The sequence below is a fragment of the Lygodium microphyllum genome, chromosome 18, assembly GCF_053477565.2.
Source record: "Lygodium microphyllum isolate KBCC chromosome 18, Lygodium_microphyllum_v1.1.10, whole genome shotgun sequence".
Taxonomy (NCBI): domain Eukaryota; kingdom Viridiplantae; phylum Streptophyta; class Polypodiopsida; order Schizaeales; family Lygodiaceae; genus Lygodium; species Lygodium microphyllum.
This window is the reverse complement of record NC_141152.1, coordinates 45,996,361-46,014,634: the sequence shown is the minus strand read 5'-3', so window position 1 is coordinate 46,014,634 and position 18,274 is coordinate 45,996,361. Positions and strand designations below refer to the sequence as shown.

Genomic DNA, 18,274 nt, shown 5'->3' with positions numbered 1-18,274 from the left:
ATGTTTTTTAGCAATTTAGAGGTTAACAATATGAGTATGATAACTGACATAGGATCTTAACAAAAGGAAAATGATTGCGGATAAGAGCTTGGTACCTTACCATGTCACCAATAGAATGTAATAAAGAGATTTAAAAAAAAAAGAAATGACACTTAGAAGAGTTCGAAAGGTCTACTATGAGAAGATATCTACAATCTCTTTAGAATTTCTCGTGAGACTTGAATAATCATCCATCACAACTAAAGAGTTTAAATCAATAGAGATATTGAAATAGAATTTAATATTTTAGTAAAAATAGACTACTTAATCTTAAAGTACTCAAGGGCACCCATAAAGTACTTGCCTTTAGCTTGAACGTAGTCAAGCCAACTTAAGGGCTTGTACAATGACCTTGAATCAATGCCTTTGTGGATGGGATAGAGAGTTTTGGTTGGCGGAGGTGGAAATAGATACACAACAGAGAGCCTTTCTTTTCTCTTATTCACAAGTGCTCGATGCAAGGGGCTTTTGTATTTGTCATTGCTGATCATCTACAAAACAAAATGAGTCTTGATCAATCAAGACAAAATAGCTACTTTGCTACCACATTAACTACTCTCAATGACATGTATAGTAGCACTCAAAAATCAACATGGACACCTACTTTATATGTTTGTGTCTCATAATACAAATTACCTGAAGTAAGTCACCAACATGAACAATAAGTGAGTCCTTTATAGAGGCAACAAGTTTCCATTGTCCTTTCCATGTCTCCAATCCAACAATATCACCTTGATAAAGAATAGTTAGAAGTGTGGAGTCTGTATGAGGTGCGAGGCCAATAGTCATCATTGGTTGTGGGCAAGGAGGGTAATGATTCAAATGAATGTATGAAGGGCAATCTCTTAGTTCAAATTGTGTAGACTCAAATTGCTTCATGCCCACATTCAATCCAAATAGCATTGCACCCAAAATCTTGGATGAAAGATCCCTCAAAGTATTTGCATATTCTTCAAATGATGACCTACAATATGAGATAAAAAGAGAAGATAAAGATTGATTTAGTGGGGGGGAGAGTGTGTGTGCGTGAAAGTGTGTGCATGCATGCGCACAGCATGCATGTGTGTAAATGTGCATGCTTTTGGCATAGATTTGCAAAGTCTTTACGAATCTAGTTCCACAAACATAACATCTTAACATGAACCAAAAGTCATACCCAAAAGTTGTAAGAAAAGTAATAGGGTTCCTTATATCATAGCATACTACATATGATTTACATATAAAAGAAATATCAAAGTAAAAAAGAAAGTTTGTAATAATATTGAGTATCAACCTAATGGGGTACTCATCACATCAGCAAAGCCATATGATTTATTAAGTATTAAGTTCATTAATAAGTCTCTACTTTTGTCCTTATTTTAGGAAATGTAAAACTACTACTTGCATGTGGCATGCAAATATAAAATAAGGAGTTTCAAATATTTTTTTAAAAAAACATGCAAAGATGCAATCTATAAAGAAGGTGCAAACAACCAAACATAAGAATGTGTAAGGATATATGTGCATCCATGCATATGAAAATTTGTCCAAATTCCACCAATCAATAGCATCATGTCCTTGGGTAGGCTAGATCGATCGGGGTTTTGGGTCCAATAAAAACATGGATGCAAATGCAGCGGTTCCTTCTAGGGAAAGTGTTAGATTACGGGGACAGATTTCTTGAAACTGATGGAAGCACGAGACAGTTCATCCTCCCAGCCACGCCTAGATAAGTGCTGGCCCTCAAGCTTATCTTTTTACCAGCCGTCAACTTGCTGGAGTCCTACTATTCTTGGACTCCGTTACTTTCTAGGCTCCCCTTAACCCCGTTCGGGCGCCCAAGAGCCCGGACGGTCATGCTCGTGCATGTTCCCCTAAATTTACCTTATTGTAACATTAAATATCCCTTTTAATGTCACATTCCACACTTATGACCTTAATGTGACATTAAATATCACTTTTAATGTCACATTAATGTCACATTTCCTTCCCCTTAAGAATCGGTTTCGTCCTCGAAAACGATATTTGGAAGGTCTAACTGTAAATCGGGAAACCTTTTCTTTAAAGTACTTACTCGCTCCCATGTTGAGCTTTCCTCTGAACAATCTTTCCACTTAACCAAACATTCTTGATAAATAGTATTCCTCGTTTGTCTATTACGAACATTTAATATTTTTTCTGGTTCATGTGGATTAGATTGGTCATAGAATAACTCCTCAATATCATCATTTAAGATTAGATTATCCAAATCACCCAGCTTCTTCCTTAGTTTGCTTACATGAAAAACTGGATGTATTTTACTACCAGCAGGTAGTTGGAGCTTGTAAGCCAATTCTCCCACCCTTTTAAGTATTATGAAAGGACCACAATACCTTGGTGAAAGCTTTGGACAATGTCCCTTTTTCATAGTTTTAGTTTGTTCAGGCACCTTAAGATAGACCCATTCTCCTTCTTTAAAGGAGATGTCTCTTCGGTGAGGATCTGCATATGCTCTAGCTCGACTTTGAGCCTTTTTAATATTTTCTTGAGCAAATTTTAACATACTATTCATATCCTCCAAAAAGTCTTTAGCTGCCTGAACCTTTTTCTTATGCAGTCCTACTGCAAAAGGAGCTCTGGGCTGAAATCCATACAACATAAATGGACTATATCCAGTGGAAGAGTGTTTGGCACTGTTATATGCAAACTCTGCTATCGGTAAATACTCTTCCCAATTAGTTTGCCTTTTGCTTACATATGCCCTAAGCATATCTTCAAGAATTTGGTTAACCCTTTCAGTTTGCCCATCTGTTTGCGGATGATCCGCTGTACTCATGCTAAGTTTAGTATCCAATTTCCTAAATACCGCACGCCAAAAATGGCTATCAAATTTTCTATCCCGATCAGAAACTATATTTGCCGGAAGGCCATACAATCGGTATATGTTCTCTACGAACAATCTAGCCAATTCTGGTGTTTTAACATCAGTTGAAGTTGGAATAAACCTAGCCATTTTGGTTAACCTATCCACAATTACCCACACAGAGTCGTGCCCCCTCTGTGTTCTAGGTAGAGCAACAATAAAATCCATGGAGATACTCTCCCATTTTCCCGAAGGAATTTCTAATGGATGGAGAAGTCCTCCCATTTTTAATTTTTCAGTTTTATTAACCTGGCATTTATTACATTTGACCACATAGTCAAGGACGTCCTTATTCATTCCAAGCCAATAGAACTGCCTTTTAATAAGACTATAAGTCTTATTAACTCCTGGATGTCCCGCACTAGGGGTATCATGACACTCAAAGAGTATCTGGCGCCTTATTTCTATATCTTTCGGGACACATACCCTACCCTTGTAGAGTAAATAACCATTATCAATGGTAAAATTCTTCCACTTGAATCCAGTTTGAGCAACCCCTGACGCTCCATTTCCTAGTTGAACATCCTCAGATATTCCTTCCTTAGTAGAAGCATTTTCATTTGGATCCCCATTTTTTATTGCTTCCTATATGTTGGAATATGCCGGATCAACCTGGCATTTCCCTTTTAAAGATTCAAGCAAACTGGAAGTGAACTGAGTAAAACTCAATTCATTAATGATGGGCATTCTGCTGAGTGCATCAGCTACTATATTATACTTTCCTCTTCTATATCTTATTTCATAGTCGAACTCTTGGAGGAGTTCGGCCCATCTGGCTTTACGCCCATGTAAATCTGGTTGATCATTAAGCCACTTAATGCTTTCATGATCCGATAAAATCAAAAGTTTGGCACCATACAAATAGTGCCTCCATTTCTTCATTGCATGTACTATTGCATACAGCTCCCTCTCATAAACAAAATAATTTTGTTTTGCACGATCTAATTTCTTGCTTTCAAAAGCAACTGGTCGACCTTCTTGTAATAAGACCGCGCCTATTGCCTTATCACTGGCATCAGCTTCAACCACAAATGGTTTATTGGGATCCACTATTAATAATATTGGAGCTGTAGCAATAGCTACCTTAAGTTTTTGAAAACTTTCATTTTGGTCTGTTCCCCAATTAAAACTTTTCCCTTTCCCTTTAAGTTGGTCTGTCATTGGAACAGCTATTTTGGCATAATCTCGAATGAATCTACGATAAAATCCAGATAAACCTAGGAAGATCTACAGCTCTTCCAGGTTCCGTGGAGGTGGCCATTCAATAATTGCCCTTACTTTTTCTGGATCCATGTTGATTCCCTCTTTCGAGATTATATGCCCTAAATATCTGACCTCTTGTGCAAAGAATTCACATTTAGTTTTCTTCGCATAAAGGGAATGTGTTCTTAACAGTTGGAATACTAATTGTAAGTGTTCCAAATGTTGTTCTCTTGATTTACTAAAGATCAAGATATCATCCAAAAAGACTACTACAAAATGTTCTAGATAGGGCCGTAAAACACTATTCATGAGCTTCATAAAGGTAGCTGGTGCATTAGTGAGACCAAAAGGCATCACCAAAAAATCATAATGCTCGTATCTAGTACGAAATGCCGTTTTGGAAATATCTTGTGCCTTAATTCTTATTTGGTGATAACCTGATCTTAAGTCTATCTTTGTGAAGAATTTTGCCCCTTGCAATTGATCAAAAAGATCTTCCATTCTGGGCATAGGAAATTTATTCTTCACCGTTATTTTATTAAGTGCTCTATAGTCAACACAAAGTCGCATAGAACCATCTTTTTTCTTTACCAATAAAATTGGTGAAGCCCAAGGTGAATTACTGGGTTGAATAAATCCTTTATCCAAGTAATCCTTAATTTGTCTCTCAACTTCTTGATGCTATGTTTCACTTAACCTATACGGTGGTTTTGAAAATGGGTGTGTATCCTTATTTATATCAATTGGGTGATTTATTTCACCCCTATCTGGTGGAAGGCCACTAGGTAAATCAGAAGGAAACACATCTTTAAAATCATCTAACAAACTGATCAATTCATTATTTACATTCAATTCGCAAACATAAGAAAATTGTTGCTTTATATTACAGAAAGTAAAAGTATTCTGTACAGGAAGAGACCATAACATATATACCTCACAAACTTCCTTCTTTATCAGCTTCTGAACTTCAGTAGAACACAGCAAAGGATTATTAGATACTTCATGTTCACCTTGAATGACAAAAGTCTTACCATCCCTTTCAAATTCCAGTGTATTATGGTGATAGCTACGTTTTAAGGATGGTTCCAATCCCCATAGCCACTCCCTCCCTAGAGCAATATCAGCTCTTTCCATATTCATTATTTGGAAATCAAGCTTATCTTTATATCCTTGAATCTCGATTTCCAAATTGGATACCATTGTATCCCATATTTTATTGTCTTGGCCTTGCATCATACGCACAACGTATTGATGCTCACTGTTTTGTTGGGGAAGTTTCAATTTTTTGACAAGTGCATAATTTATAAAATTATGTGTGGCAGAGTCATCAATCATGACTCTAACCCAAACCCGTTTTCCAGCTATCAATCCATGTACTCTAAGTAAATCATGTGGCCCAAAAGTAGGCTGCCACAAAGAAGTTGACATACAACACTTATGTTGTATATCCTTGTGCAAGACCTCTAAAGATTTTTACTTTTCATGACCCTTTAATTCTAAGGTTTGCACTACATGGATTTGTTTTTCTTTTCCCTTGCCCTTGTCCTTTCCTTTGTCTTCCCCCTTTTTCTTTTAAGGGCAATTCCAAGCAGCATGGTTAGGGGATAGGCAACTAAAACACAATTTTTCTTTTTTGGCCTTATCAAAGTCATCAGGACTTAGCTTTGGCCTCATATATGGTTTCTTTTCAAAAGGTTGTTTTTTACCCTTGAAAAATTTCATTTTTCTTTTAAATTTTCCCACAAATTTTGAGGTTTCTAATTCCTTAGACTTGGGCTCCATATCAGTGAGACTGGTGAGTGTACCTGGACGCGTACTATCTTCATAAATTAATGCAAATTTAATTGCCTCTTCAAGTGTCTTAGGTAAACTCCGTTTTACTTCCTTTTTACAGGCTTTATCCAGTCCCCTAATGAATCCTCTTGTTTTTTGGAATTCATCAATTCCTTCCAGTTTGAGGATTATCTCACGATATTCCTCCAGATATGTCGGTAGGGGCCGTCCCTTTTGTCTGACATAATCCCAATCTTCCCAATTTCTTTCCATTTCATTTTCAGGAAGAAATTCCTTTAAAAAGACAGATTCAAATTGAGCCCAAGTTTCAGGTATTTTATTCGCCTCCTTTAAAGTTCGCCACCACTTATATGCTTTGGGCCCCAAAGTTAAACTGGCCTTCAGTGCTTGGAGATGTGGTGGGGTATTTTTTAATTTATGTAAATCTTCCCATTTTTGGAGGAAATTAAAGATTGTATCTTTATTCCTATCTTTTTCCTCCCCGTAAAATTGAGGTGGTTTCATATCTTTTAAAACTGGATTATCCCTCAATTTATGGTAGGTTTGGGGTTCCTTAGGATCTCGCATAGTCACATCTAAATCTTTCGATGAAGATGGGACATCCGAGGTTTCTATCTTATTTTTATCTCTTTCCAACAATAAAGTTAGTTGAGATTTTATTTCAGTAAGTGTTTGAGTTAAAAACTCCATTTGAACCCCCTGAGTTTGCACACGAGCAGAAAGATTATCAAATTGCTCTCTCGTGGCAAAAAATTCTTCCCATTGTTCTTCTTGTATGTCTGGTTCATGGGGATCTGCCATAGGTTGATCCCCGGAACTAGAACTTTCCATTACCCTTTCTTTCCCTTTTTCTGCCATTAATACACTGGAATTGGAAAGCAAAAATAAGAATTTTGCATACAAGATAAAATACTTCCCAGATTTTTAATGGTAGGCTGTGGCTTTAGTTATGTATGAAGGCTGTAGCTTCAGTTGTGTATGAAATTTTCTGCCTGTCTCACAGCAGTTGCAGTCCTATCCGTCTCAGGAGCAGTCCTATCCGTGAACAGCAATCTGATACTGGTGGCTCCACTTCTGATCTAGTTCTCGCAGCTGCTGGCAGCTTCACATCTAATTTGGTTGGTCTTCGCGAATGCTGGCGACTCCCCGCCTGGTCTGGTTAGTCTTCGCGACCCTGGTCCTTACGCTTTTTTTATGTTTCTGGCCGTTTCTGCCCGTAACGTGACGGGTCACCTTTATGTGACGTGACGTAGCTTCTCCCTTTTTATTTCTCTTCACGGCCCGTTTTCTCACGCGACGGACCGGACAGAAGTGACGGCCCGTTTTCTTACGTGACGGGGCAGGGCAGAAGTGCCACGTCAGATCGCGTGACCATCTAGAACTAAGTGTCGTGAAGACGCGACGGGACGGGACGCTTCTGCCTTCCGTTCTTCTTCACAACTGGCTTCCGTTCTTCTTCACATTCGTCACTGTTCTTCTGTTGAGACCTTCAGGAATCCTTACGGCTACCAGCTCTGATACCAATGTTAGATTACGGGGACAGATTTCTTGAAACTGATGGAAGCACGAGACAGTTCATCCTCCCAGCCACGCCTAGATAAGTGCTGGCCCTCAAGCTTATCTTTTTGCCAGCCGTCAACTTGCTGGAGTCCTACTATTCTTGGACTCCCTTACTTTCTAGGCTCCCCTTAACCCCGTTCGGGCGCCCAAGAGCCCGGACGGTCATGCTCGTGCATGTTCCCCTAAATTTACCTTATTGTAACATTAAATATCCCTTTTAATGTCACATTCCACACTTATGACCTTAATGTGACATTAAATATCACTTTTAATGTCACATTAATGTCACAGAAAGTGACTTCCTTTAGCTATTTAAGGAAAGTATGTAAGTTAGTTTTGTGGAAGTGGCTAGGGCTCACAAGCTCAACCCACATGATAATTGATGTTACATATACAAAAGATCTCAAATCCAAATGGTATGGAACAATTTTATTTAATTGTAGATGAGCTAAAGAAAATTCAAGCGCACTTATGCAAGCAAGATTTGGGCAAAAGGAACAAGTTTCGTGTCCTGAGGAAGTTGGCATGATGTGGAAGAACTTAGGAACCCGGTCTCTTGATGTTTTCCTTAGGATAAGCTTTCCAAGGTTTTCTCCCATGACTAGCATGGTTTTCACTTGAAATTGTGATGCACTATCATCATGCTCTAAGGCTTTGAAAATGCAAGGACAATGAGTGGTCAAACAAGGGCCTATGAGAGCAAGGTAGAATGGAAGGAATCAATGCCATCGAGTCCTTGTAAGGGGTGTTAAGGACTAGAAGCATGAATTGTCTTATTTGCTGACTAAAAGGTTTCATTAAAGGAATTCAAGTCATCGTCTAGGTGCACCCTATTTATAAACTCAAGGGAGTGATCTTCCTTATGTTCTATGGCCTTCATGACCTTTGAAGAGGATGGATCATCACCAATAACAATTCTATAGTATGAGAGTATCATTTTCCAAACTATGTATCTCATTAGGCTAATTGATTCAAAGAGTGAGCATTTTCATCATAGTTTTGAAGATGTCTTTCGACAAGTCCACAGTTCTTACAAGGAGGTAAGAGTATAATTGGCGAAAGCGATGCGGATGTTTGAGTGAGAACAGAGAAACTTTGTGCTTTCACTGGAACTCTTGTCACATGTGAACAAGGACTTGATGATAAGCCATTGAGCTTATAACGTCTAAGGTCAAAAGCCTATTTCGGCTTATAAGAAAAATATTACAAAACGAGCTACGAGGTAAATAACAAAATTTTCTTATCAATGACCTGATAGAAATGGCGGTTGTTCATCGTGCAACGTCAGCCAATATGTTTTTTCCACACAGATTATGAAGAAAGTTGGGTCGACAAGGACATATATTTGATGCTCACAGAGAGCAGCGATGAATTCAGAGGACGGAGCTTCGGAGCTTGTACATCAGCCTTTCTCACTAGAGACTATATAAAGGATATTTCTTTCTGATTCATCACAGTACACAGGGGGGCAGCACCTATGGAGATGAGATGAACACAAGGTGGGCGGCGTTAAGAGGCAAGGAGGAGCCGCCGTTAAGAGAGGTGGTCGGCTAGAAGCTGAGGAAGCAGGATCGTCACTATGACCCATAGGCGGCGTGACGTGTCGGCGGGCTGGCAGACGGTTTGTTTCACCAGCAGTTGTCGGCAGGTGCGGCGGGGAGGGACTACCAGCAAGGAAATGTGGTGAGGAGCATGAGAGGAATCGGATAGGGAGTGGTGCAGAAGAATCAGATCAGCCATGGTGTGGAATCTAAGAAGGCCGCCTTGTGGAGCGCCTTGAGAAGAGTTCAGGGTAATAATAGGCCAAGAGAACGAACTAAGGTGGTGCAAAACGACTTCTCAATAATTAACCAAAGACTGCAAGACATCAAGGATACAGGACCAAGGGGGCAGTGAGAGCTCCACGCAGTTATTTATGTGGAATATAGACGACATGCATTGGAAGCTTAGCCTTCCGAGATCGACAATAGTATAAGAGGTCCCAAGAAGATCTTCCTGAACTTGGGATAAGTGGAAGAAAGGCTAGAACTCTTTTTACTATTTATGTTGTTGGTATTTATGTTGATGTTAATCTTTTGGGAGTCTTGGGTTGAGAATATTATTGTTTTGTATTTTGATTGGGTGTAATCACGTCTAAATAGAAGAGTTTCTTTGTTTACACTCTCCCTCACAGTGTAGCCCTTCATATCCTTATCCTAATGGCATAATTGATATCAATTCTTTTCCCAAATAGCTTATAAGATTGGTTTTGAACCCCTCAAGAATGAGATATGTGTGTGTCTTAAGCTTAGGTAATAAATTTGCTCAAGGGAGTCACTCATAAACATGTGTGTGTATCATGTGGTTTCAACATGCAAGATTCTTTAGATATCACTCTCATTTTTTACATACACAAGGTTGCTATATAAAGAAGATATTTACAAATCGAATAGAAAGGGGGCATGTTTTATTCAATAAAAATTCCTAGATAAGGGTATGTACAAATAGAACTTAAGTGCACGTGATATATATAGAGGATATGATAGAGTGACCCCCCTCCCCCCCCCCCCCCCCCCCCCCCAAAAAAAAGCAATTTGTTTAAAATTTTGATTGTGGGGGTTGTTTGTGTTGAGTAATTGTTGGGAGGTCCCTATGATAAGGTTTTCTTTGTTTTTCTATTTGTTTCTCACATCCTCTAGTTCCCCCTTTTGAGATTCTTAATACAAGATTCAAACACTAAAAATGGCATACAAAATTCAAGATGTTATTCTAAACAATTTCATGGCTAAAGTAACAACTAACAACCAACTATGGAGGTAGATTATTAGGAATTACAATGCTACCTTTAACTACCAATTCTTGTAAACTAGAGACCTGAACATGATGTGTCATGAGCTTCTATCTTATGTGCAAAATGAAAATCAAATAGTGAAATACCAATTAATAAACTACCTTTTGAACTACCAATTCTTGTAAACTAGAGATGTGAACATGATGTGTCGTGAGCTTCTATCTTATGTGCAAAATGAAAATCAAATAGTGAAATACCAATTATTGAACTACCTTGAACTACCAATTCTTGTAAACTAGAGATGCGAACATGATGTGTCATGAGCTGCAAAATGAAAATCAAATAGTGAAGTTACAGTTTGCCCAACAATTTGATTTGCTTTGGGATCAATGGGTAGAAAGAAAGGCCATCTTCTATGTTGAAGAAAGACCAATTTATGATAAACCTTAGAGTTTCTTTGTCACTTAATGGAAGTCATACAATAAGGCCTTGAGATGGCTAATAAGGAGTGGAAAATTCTTAGGTTGGGACACTTAAGTAAAAGGCAATCCTCTAGTACTTCACCAACATTATCAAGTTAAAGAAGCACCTCAAAAAAAAGTTCATGTTGAAACAAATTATGAAACATTCAAAGAAAACAGAAGCCTTAATTATGGACAAAAGTGAATCCAATCACTACAAGACTCCAGAATACATGTGATGGAACAGACACAAAGACAATAGGGTAGAGAATGTTGGGGATGCAATGGTTTCAATGAAGATACCATCATTGTAAAACTAATTGTCCTTGTTTGCCTCAGAAAGGAGGCGATATGTATCTTAGGTGAAGAAGCTTTAGAAATAGGAGGGATGACTATGTTGTTAAAATATAAGATGAAGCCGAACCTAATTGTGTGAAAGAGTAAGATAAAGGGAAGAATGTGGTGAACTTGATTGGCATGAAGAAAGAAATAGTAGCATCAATAGATAGAGAGAGAGAGAGAGAGAGAGAGAGAGAGAGAGAGAGAGAGAGAGAGAGAGAGAGAGAGAGAGAGAGAGATCCAAGATTTTAGGTAAAAGTTTTTGGAATGCCTGAAAAAAAGTTAGGTAATGCATGCAAGTCTACATGCTTCCCACTTATTTTGAAAAGGCCCTGGTTGTGAGCTATTGGTCCAATCCATGATTGGGAAAGAAGCATTGTTACCCTGATTTGTTACCCTTGATAATAAAAATGAATTGGACAAAAAGTTCAATAGGTTTATTAGAAAACTAATTGATGTTAGTGGAGAAAGATGACAAAGTAGAAGGGGAAACCACCATTTTAAAAGGGGAAGAGGAAGAGAAGAGCTTTGAATAAAAAGTTAATTTCACATCTGAAGTGTCAACTGTTTTTCTAGAGAATCATGAAGCTATTCTCAAACAAAAAGAGACTCAACAAGTAGAGTAAAGGAGATTAGATTCTCTTGATGACAAATGTCCAAAAGATAGAAAACAAGACTCTCATGGAAAAGATGCTCAATGGATAAGGCTTATAAATATTGGCTTTGTAAGCACCCAAGCCTATAGATCCCTTCATGTAAAGAGATTGATGGATACAAAGGAGAGTATTAGCACATGATTTTGAATGATGAAGCTAAGTCTATGTGTTAATAAGAGGGAGCAAGGCCCTTTTTTTTAGAGAGAGAGAGAGAGAGAGAGAGAGAGAGAGAGAGAGAGAGAGAGAGAGAGAGTTCCTAAAGCATGTTTTAATTATCTAGTAGAAGGTTTCAAAAAAGTAAAACCCATATTCATTCAAGCAAAGATGATTGATTGATGGAGAACGTGTGTGACATTTTAAGCCACTGAATGTTGCAACTCAAAGGGATCATTACCCTTTCTCTTTCATAGGCCATATTTTAGGTGAAGTGGTGATCTATGAAAGATATATAAGCTTGTATAATGGGTATTTGTGTTATTTCTAATTAGCCATTACTCAAGATGATCAAAAGAAAACAACTTTTATTACCCCTTAGGGTTATTTTGGTTATAGGTATTTGCCTTTTGCTTTGCCTTGTGGCCCTACTTATTTTCAATGAAGAGTTTCTATAGTGTTTTCTCCCTACTTAGGAAAATTCATGACATATCTTTTGTATTTAGATTTGTTGATCTCAACATTTTAAATAATTGAGTCTCGCTTTTTGCAAATTCAATTAACTCTTGTTTTCAACTAGATCTGAATTAAGTACAAAGTAGCTAGAGCATGAGTAAAGCTATTGGGCCATGTGGACTCCAAAATGCAATTTGAAGCATGTCCTATCAAATTGAAAACTTTATGCTACTTCCTCCCCTTGAAGACACTAAATACTTGATGTCTTATTTATTCAAAAAGTAAAGTATCTATCAAGGTTTATATGTTTGGCCTCTTAGCTCTTATTCCCTTTTCAAAAAGTAGTAAAGTTAGATCCTCTTATATGGACAAAGGAATGTGAGGAAGTACACTTGAAAGAAAATTTATATTATTGAGGCCTAGACAAGTTACAACCACTTGATTGGGACAAAGTTTCCTATGTGAATCCTTCAATAGCCGTTGATGCAATAGGGATTGTACTTCTACAAAAAGGAAAAGATTTAGAGTAGTTAAGGCCATATCTATAATGCAAGCTATATTACAAAAGTAGAGTCCCAACCAAATCAAAGAAGAAAAATTTTACAAGGTAAGAAAATTACCTTGAAAGTGGGATTCTCTTGTGGAATATTTAGATATGACATATTTCCTAAATCTTCTTTTCCCTCGACAACTTACTCCCTACTACTTGAATTCAATGATGCCAAGCTATCAAAAGAGCCAATGAAATGAGTCATGGAGTTGGAAGTTATTCTTTGATGGGTCATGTAGGATACACAACAAATCCTCACTAGATCTTGTGTCCTTCAATCTAGACTAACAATTGATAAGGAAGCAAGAAATGAGGTTGAATATATAATGCAACAATGAGGAAAAATGTGGGGCATATTGGAGAAACTTTGTAGTGGGCCTTAGATATGCAAATACAAATATTGAAGATAAAAGGAGAGGCATGATTGTGGTGAAATAGGTCCTTGGGGTATTGTAGCTAAAGAACCCTAGTCAAAAGCAAAGGCGTAACCAAATAATAAAGTTCTTACAAAGTTTTGAAGCTTGGATTATATGACACATCGATAGAAAAGAGCACATATTACCTCACAAAGTGGTGAAAGAGGCAACCATTATCATGTTTGTTGCTAAAGCAAAGATTCATTTCAATCACGGAAAAGAGTCTTTGGATTTGGAAGAAGAGTTTTTGTTATTAGGCACACAATGAGTAGAAAGGGAAATAAAGAATTCTATATCTCCCTCAAGCAACTTGAGCAAAAGAAATATGTCTTTATGAGGAGGATTGAGAAGTATCTCAAGATAAATGATTATCTATTTATGAGAGATGGTAATTTGGTCCTAAGAAGCTTTTCCTAGACAAAAGAGAGATTGGGATATTGGAAGAGAATTTTGAGGGATTCTTATTCTTTTAAAATTACCTTCCAAAAGATACTACAAGGAGGATATCTATGGCTTGCCTTCAAAAAGAAGTTAATCATTGGTGTAAAACATGTTTGTCAACAAATGGGGAATCTAGTTTTAATGTGTAAACTCAAGAATCGTTTTCTAGCTCATGATATTTTCACATGACTGATTTCAAGAAAGGATGTGTATAATACACTTATAGTAAAATATAGGTGGAAGCCAAATATCCAACCAGTATCACCAAGAAGGACATGATGAGCTTTATCTATGACATATGTTGTGGGGTTCCTTTAGAAATTTTGTCCGCCAAAGGATTGAGCATTTGAAAAGAACTAGTGGATTACTTTTGTGAAAGAATGAAAACCAACCATCAATGGAAAGAATGAATGAATAAATCAATTTTCTTGCCATTTGGAATAACTTAGTCCACTATATGCTTGTAGAATATAACTATAAAAGGTTGCAACAACTTTTCGCCTTTTCAACTACTTTTCATTAAGGAGGCTATGGGCTTATAGAATAACTATTAGAACTGGCACCAACTTTTCACCTTTTCAACTACTTTTGGGTGAGGAGGCTCTCTATCCCAGCGAAGTCCAAATCCCCTCGAAGTTTTGATAAAGCTACATGCAAAAATAAGGATGCATATTAGAAACCACTTTTGAAGCTGCAAATGCAACTAGAATAGGGATGCAATGAAAAGAGCGTAGAGTAAAGGAATGAAAGAATGAACAAAGGATACAAAGACAAGTGTATCAAAGAGGGAAGTCTTGTAATTAAGTATAATAGCAAATTAGATCACATTTTTCAAAAGAAATTCCAACTAAGGTGGGAAGCCCCTTTTAAGGTGGGTAAGAAAGTATGTTAACAAGACTTATCATCTTCCAAATTTGGATCGAGAGTTGCATAAGAAGTATGTCCAAAGTGTTAACCATGGTTAAAGGTGCGTGGATCAATGAGAAACTCGACAAAGATACTTCGTCTTTAGAGGATGAAGAGGTCTATGTTTATTGCTTGGAATGCCTTTTTATCTAATAAACAAGAATGCCTTACTGAACTAGGGAGCTAGCTAACTATGTTGATCATTTAAGTTAATGTAAAATAAGCTAATGAAGATATAATGGCATTTGTGCAAAGCTATGATGAGGGTCGAAGGAAGTGGTTGTACACCTTAAGGTAGGCATGCATAATCTGCAAGATTTTAGAAACTAGGTTTATTGATGCTTTTCCTAGGAGAAATAGCTCAATATTTTCACATGACTAGCAAAACTATCACTAAGGGAGTGATATCTTGTTGTCAATATGCTCTAGAGTCTTGGTAATGTCAAGGACAAAGAGAGGTTAAGGAGGAAACTAAAGCGCAATAGGACTATATGTCTCAATAGGTCCAAGTAAGATCCAAGTAATATATACAGGACAAGTATTTTCAACATGTCTTTAGAATAGATCTTCCAACAAGAATGCACGTCTATTATGGGAAGGTAAGAGTAATTGAACGGGCGATTGGGGATGTTTGAATGAAAACCGGCAAGGCTTTGGTGTTGCCAGAAATGGCATTCACGCAACGTCATCCACGATGCTCCAATACGTAAATTGGAAGAGAGAAGGATCAACGAGACCATCTCGACTCACAGAGACGGACTTAGGGAACTATAAAGAGTATTTCTTCAACACACGCACACACACACACACTCGAGGAGTGCTGGTGGAGATGAATCAAATACCAGGCGATTGTCACAAGTGACGAGCCAATGCAAAGAGAGGTGGTCGGCCAGAAGCTGTGGAAGGATCATCACTATGAGCCACAGACCGTTGAGACGGCTTCTTTCCCCTACAGCCTTTACCCGGTGTTGCAGGGAGGGATCATAGTACAGCAAAATCGTGCAGTGAGGAGGATGAGAAGAAACCCGTAGAGTTGGACACAGAAGAATCGGCTGCATTGCACAGATTGGAGAGAGCTTCAAGGTAAAGATTGGCCCAAAGGACCGAGTACCGTGGCCTCAAAGGAGTCATTCGTGCGGAACATGAAATTTGTGTCTTGAATGGTGTAAAAATGTTCATGAAATGGCCAAGTTCATCTTCATCTACATGGCAAAGTCTGCATTAGAAAAAGATACGAGGCAGGGATGTGCTTCAAACCCTTCAGCATTTGCTCTTCACACCTCCTTGCTTGGTGGGTCTTGATGGGATGAAGCCGGAAGGAGGTGGCATTGTTGGTTAAAATTTGTTTCCCGACAATGCTTTCATACTGTATAGAATCCGTATGGATATGACCACGCAAGTAGCTCGAGCATTTCCAGCTTCGAGCAGTGTAAGTAAATCCGTATGGATATGACCATGCAGGTAGTTGGAGCATTTCCAGCTTCGAGCAATGTAAGTAAATCCTCTCAGGTGAGGATTGTACAAAAATTCGCGTCTCAATAATCGTACTGTTTTCTAAGACCCTAGTAAGTAAAAAATTTATAGGTTTGTGATTCGGATACATAGATGCCACTTCTTTGAGAAAAGAGCTTTGGCAAAGAGAAAACCAACTACAGCGACAGCGGGAGTGGAACTTGATGCCAGTGGAAAGTGATACCCTAATTTATTTATTCGGAGTGTAGCAGAGCAGATCTATGGTATGCAGGTAGAAAGGGCAGCTTTAACGACTACCCAAAATCCAAAATCTTCTGACGGGTGAATTAGTTACCGTCTTTCTCTGAAGCGTAAACGAAAAGCAAATTTTCTGCCAAAGGAAAATTTAAGAAAACACTAGCGGTACTGAAGCAGGTGCGAAACCACGATAAGAGAAGGCGTATCCGTAGACAGAGATGGTCCATAGCGGAGGTTTACTTACGTGAAGTGGAGGTGGGCGGCGGCATCGGCAGCGAAGAGGCTGCGGGAGATGGTGGCGATGGAGTCGCAGGCGAGGGTGAAGCCCTCGGACCACATGAGGCTGTCGTAGAACTTGGATATGTGGGGCTTGCCGAAGCCCGAGAGGGAGCCGGCGCGGCGGGCGTTGGCGGCTTTGGCGTCCGGGGGGAGGCGGAACACGCGCGAGGCGGCACCGTGGGCCCGCCGCATGACCTGAGCTGGTACGCCGTGATTCACCACGTAGAACACCCCCCACTCCTCGCACGCCCGCGCTATGGCCGTGCGCACGGCCTCGGACTCCACCCCTTCCGACAGGTCGATCACCGGTATATCTATCTTTATATGGCTCTCCTCTTCCGTCTCCATACATGACCTAACATCCTCTTGGGTGCGCACGGCCTCGGACTCCACCCCTTCCGACATGTCGATCGCCGGTATATCCATCGTTATATCGCTCTCCTCTTCCTTCTTCATACATGACTTAATATCCTCTTCCATGCGCATGCCCTCGGACTCCACCCCTTCTGACTGGTCGATCGCCGGTATATCCATCATTCTATCGCTCTCCTCTTCCTTCTTCATACATGACCTAATATCTTGTTCCGCTCCCTCCAGCCCCTCATCATCTTCTTCTTCTTCATCTCCTTCCTCCTCCCGTGCATCCTCTGCTACGGCCCTCCCCTCGTAACTGCGCGTCGGTCGCAACTCCTCCGGCCATACATACGCCTCCGGCAGGCTACCCCCCACCTCCTCGAATGGATATGGCCGGTAGCCGTGTTCGGGCCTGAGGTATGCCTCTGGAACGGAGCTCTCTTCCCGCCTCTCCCCCTGCTGCGGCCCCCGACTCCTTACTATGGAGAGACTCATATCTTCCCCAACTCGTGAAAACAGAGTGAAGTAGAACACACTCGTAAACCGCGTAGGGGCTTAATAAGTTGCTATATCTGGCGCATGCCTTAACGTGCGACGGTCCCGCCACCGTAACCACCTTCACGTTTATTCGCGTCAGCTTTTCTCTCTCATTCTTTTGTAAACTCTGGAGTGTGCAGTGTCAGCCATCATCAGTGGCCAGTGGCCACCCTTGGAAGTTCGAAGAAGAATACACCCACCCTTCCTATGCCAGCTTCAGGGACCTCTTACTATCTTTGGCGTCGGATTGACAATTTGCGTACTTTCCATGAGGCTTTCACGTTTCTTACGAGTTGCCACAATCATGAGCCACCGCTCTCCCAAGATCAACAATTCTCATGAGCCATGCAGTCCAGCGCGGCCTATCCAAAATTCCGAAGATTTACAGAAAGCTCTCATCAAATGTAGTGTCATTAGAGTGCAGCCACTCGCAGACCTGCCAGACACTTCAAAAGTCGAACGAGTCAAGTTTCCATTGTAAGGTATGGCCTTTTCCTCTCCTCCTTACTAAAATTATAGTAACCTTTATTTTCAAACTGCAAGTAGTGACTAAATGTGTGGCAAGACTCTTACATCACAGCCGTTGCCTACCAAGCCCACTAATCATGCCATGCGTGATTGTTATCACTCCAAAGCTAGTGAGCTTAAAATACTCTTATGAGTAAAGGGAAGCAATTGTGCCATTCCCTTTAATCACCAAAATTATGTTGAATAATGCTTTGTATGTCCAACAAACAATACACTTAGTACATAATAATGTAACTTTTAA

At 39.4% G+C, this 18,274-nt stretch overlaps 1 protein-coding gene across 1 annotated transcript; it reads right to left on the bottom strand.

Moving 5' to 3' along the window:
* Positions 1–253: 253 nt before the first annotated feature.
* Positions 254–17,995, bottom strand: LOC148020825 (gibberellin 3-beta-dioxygenase 3-like). The gene is made up of 3 exons (XM_087698635.1): positions 16,580–17,995; positions 676–1,003; positions 254–530 (listed from the first exon to the last, which is right to left on the bottom strand). Exons 1-3 carry the CDS (start codon positions 17,461–17,463, stop codon positions 300–302), a joined length of 1,443 nt encoding a protein of 480 aa, XP_087554761.1. The 5' UTR covers positions 17,464–17,995; the 3' UTR covers positions 254–299.
* Between the last annotated feature and the right edge of the window lie 279 nt (positions 17,996–18,274).

Excerpts from the sequence above, each read along its gene's own strand:
- LOC148020825 (XM_087698635.1), bottom strand. The coding sequence starts at position 17,463 with ATGAGTCTCTCCATAGTAAGGAGTCGGGGGCCGCAGCAGGGGGAGAGG. Across the intron at positions 1,004-16,579 it reads GCCGCCCACCTCCACTTCAC|GTCATCATTTGAAGAATATG; the intron begins GTAAGTAAACCT and ends CTCATATTGTAG. Across the intron at positions 531-675 it reads ATGTTGGTGACTTACTTCAG|ATGATCAGCAATGACAAATA; the intron begins GTAATTTGTATT and ends TTTGTTTTGTAG.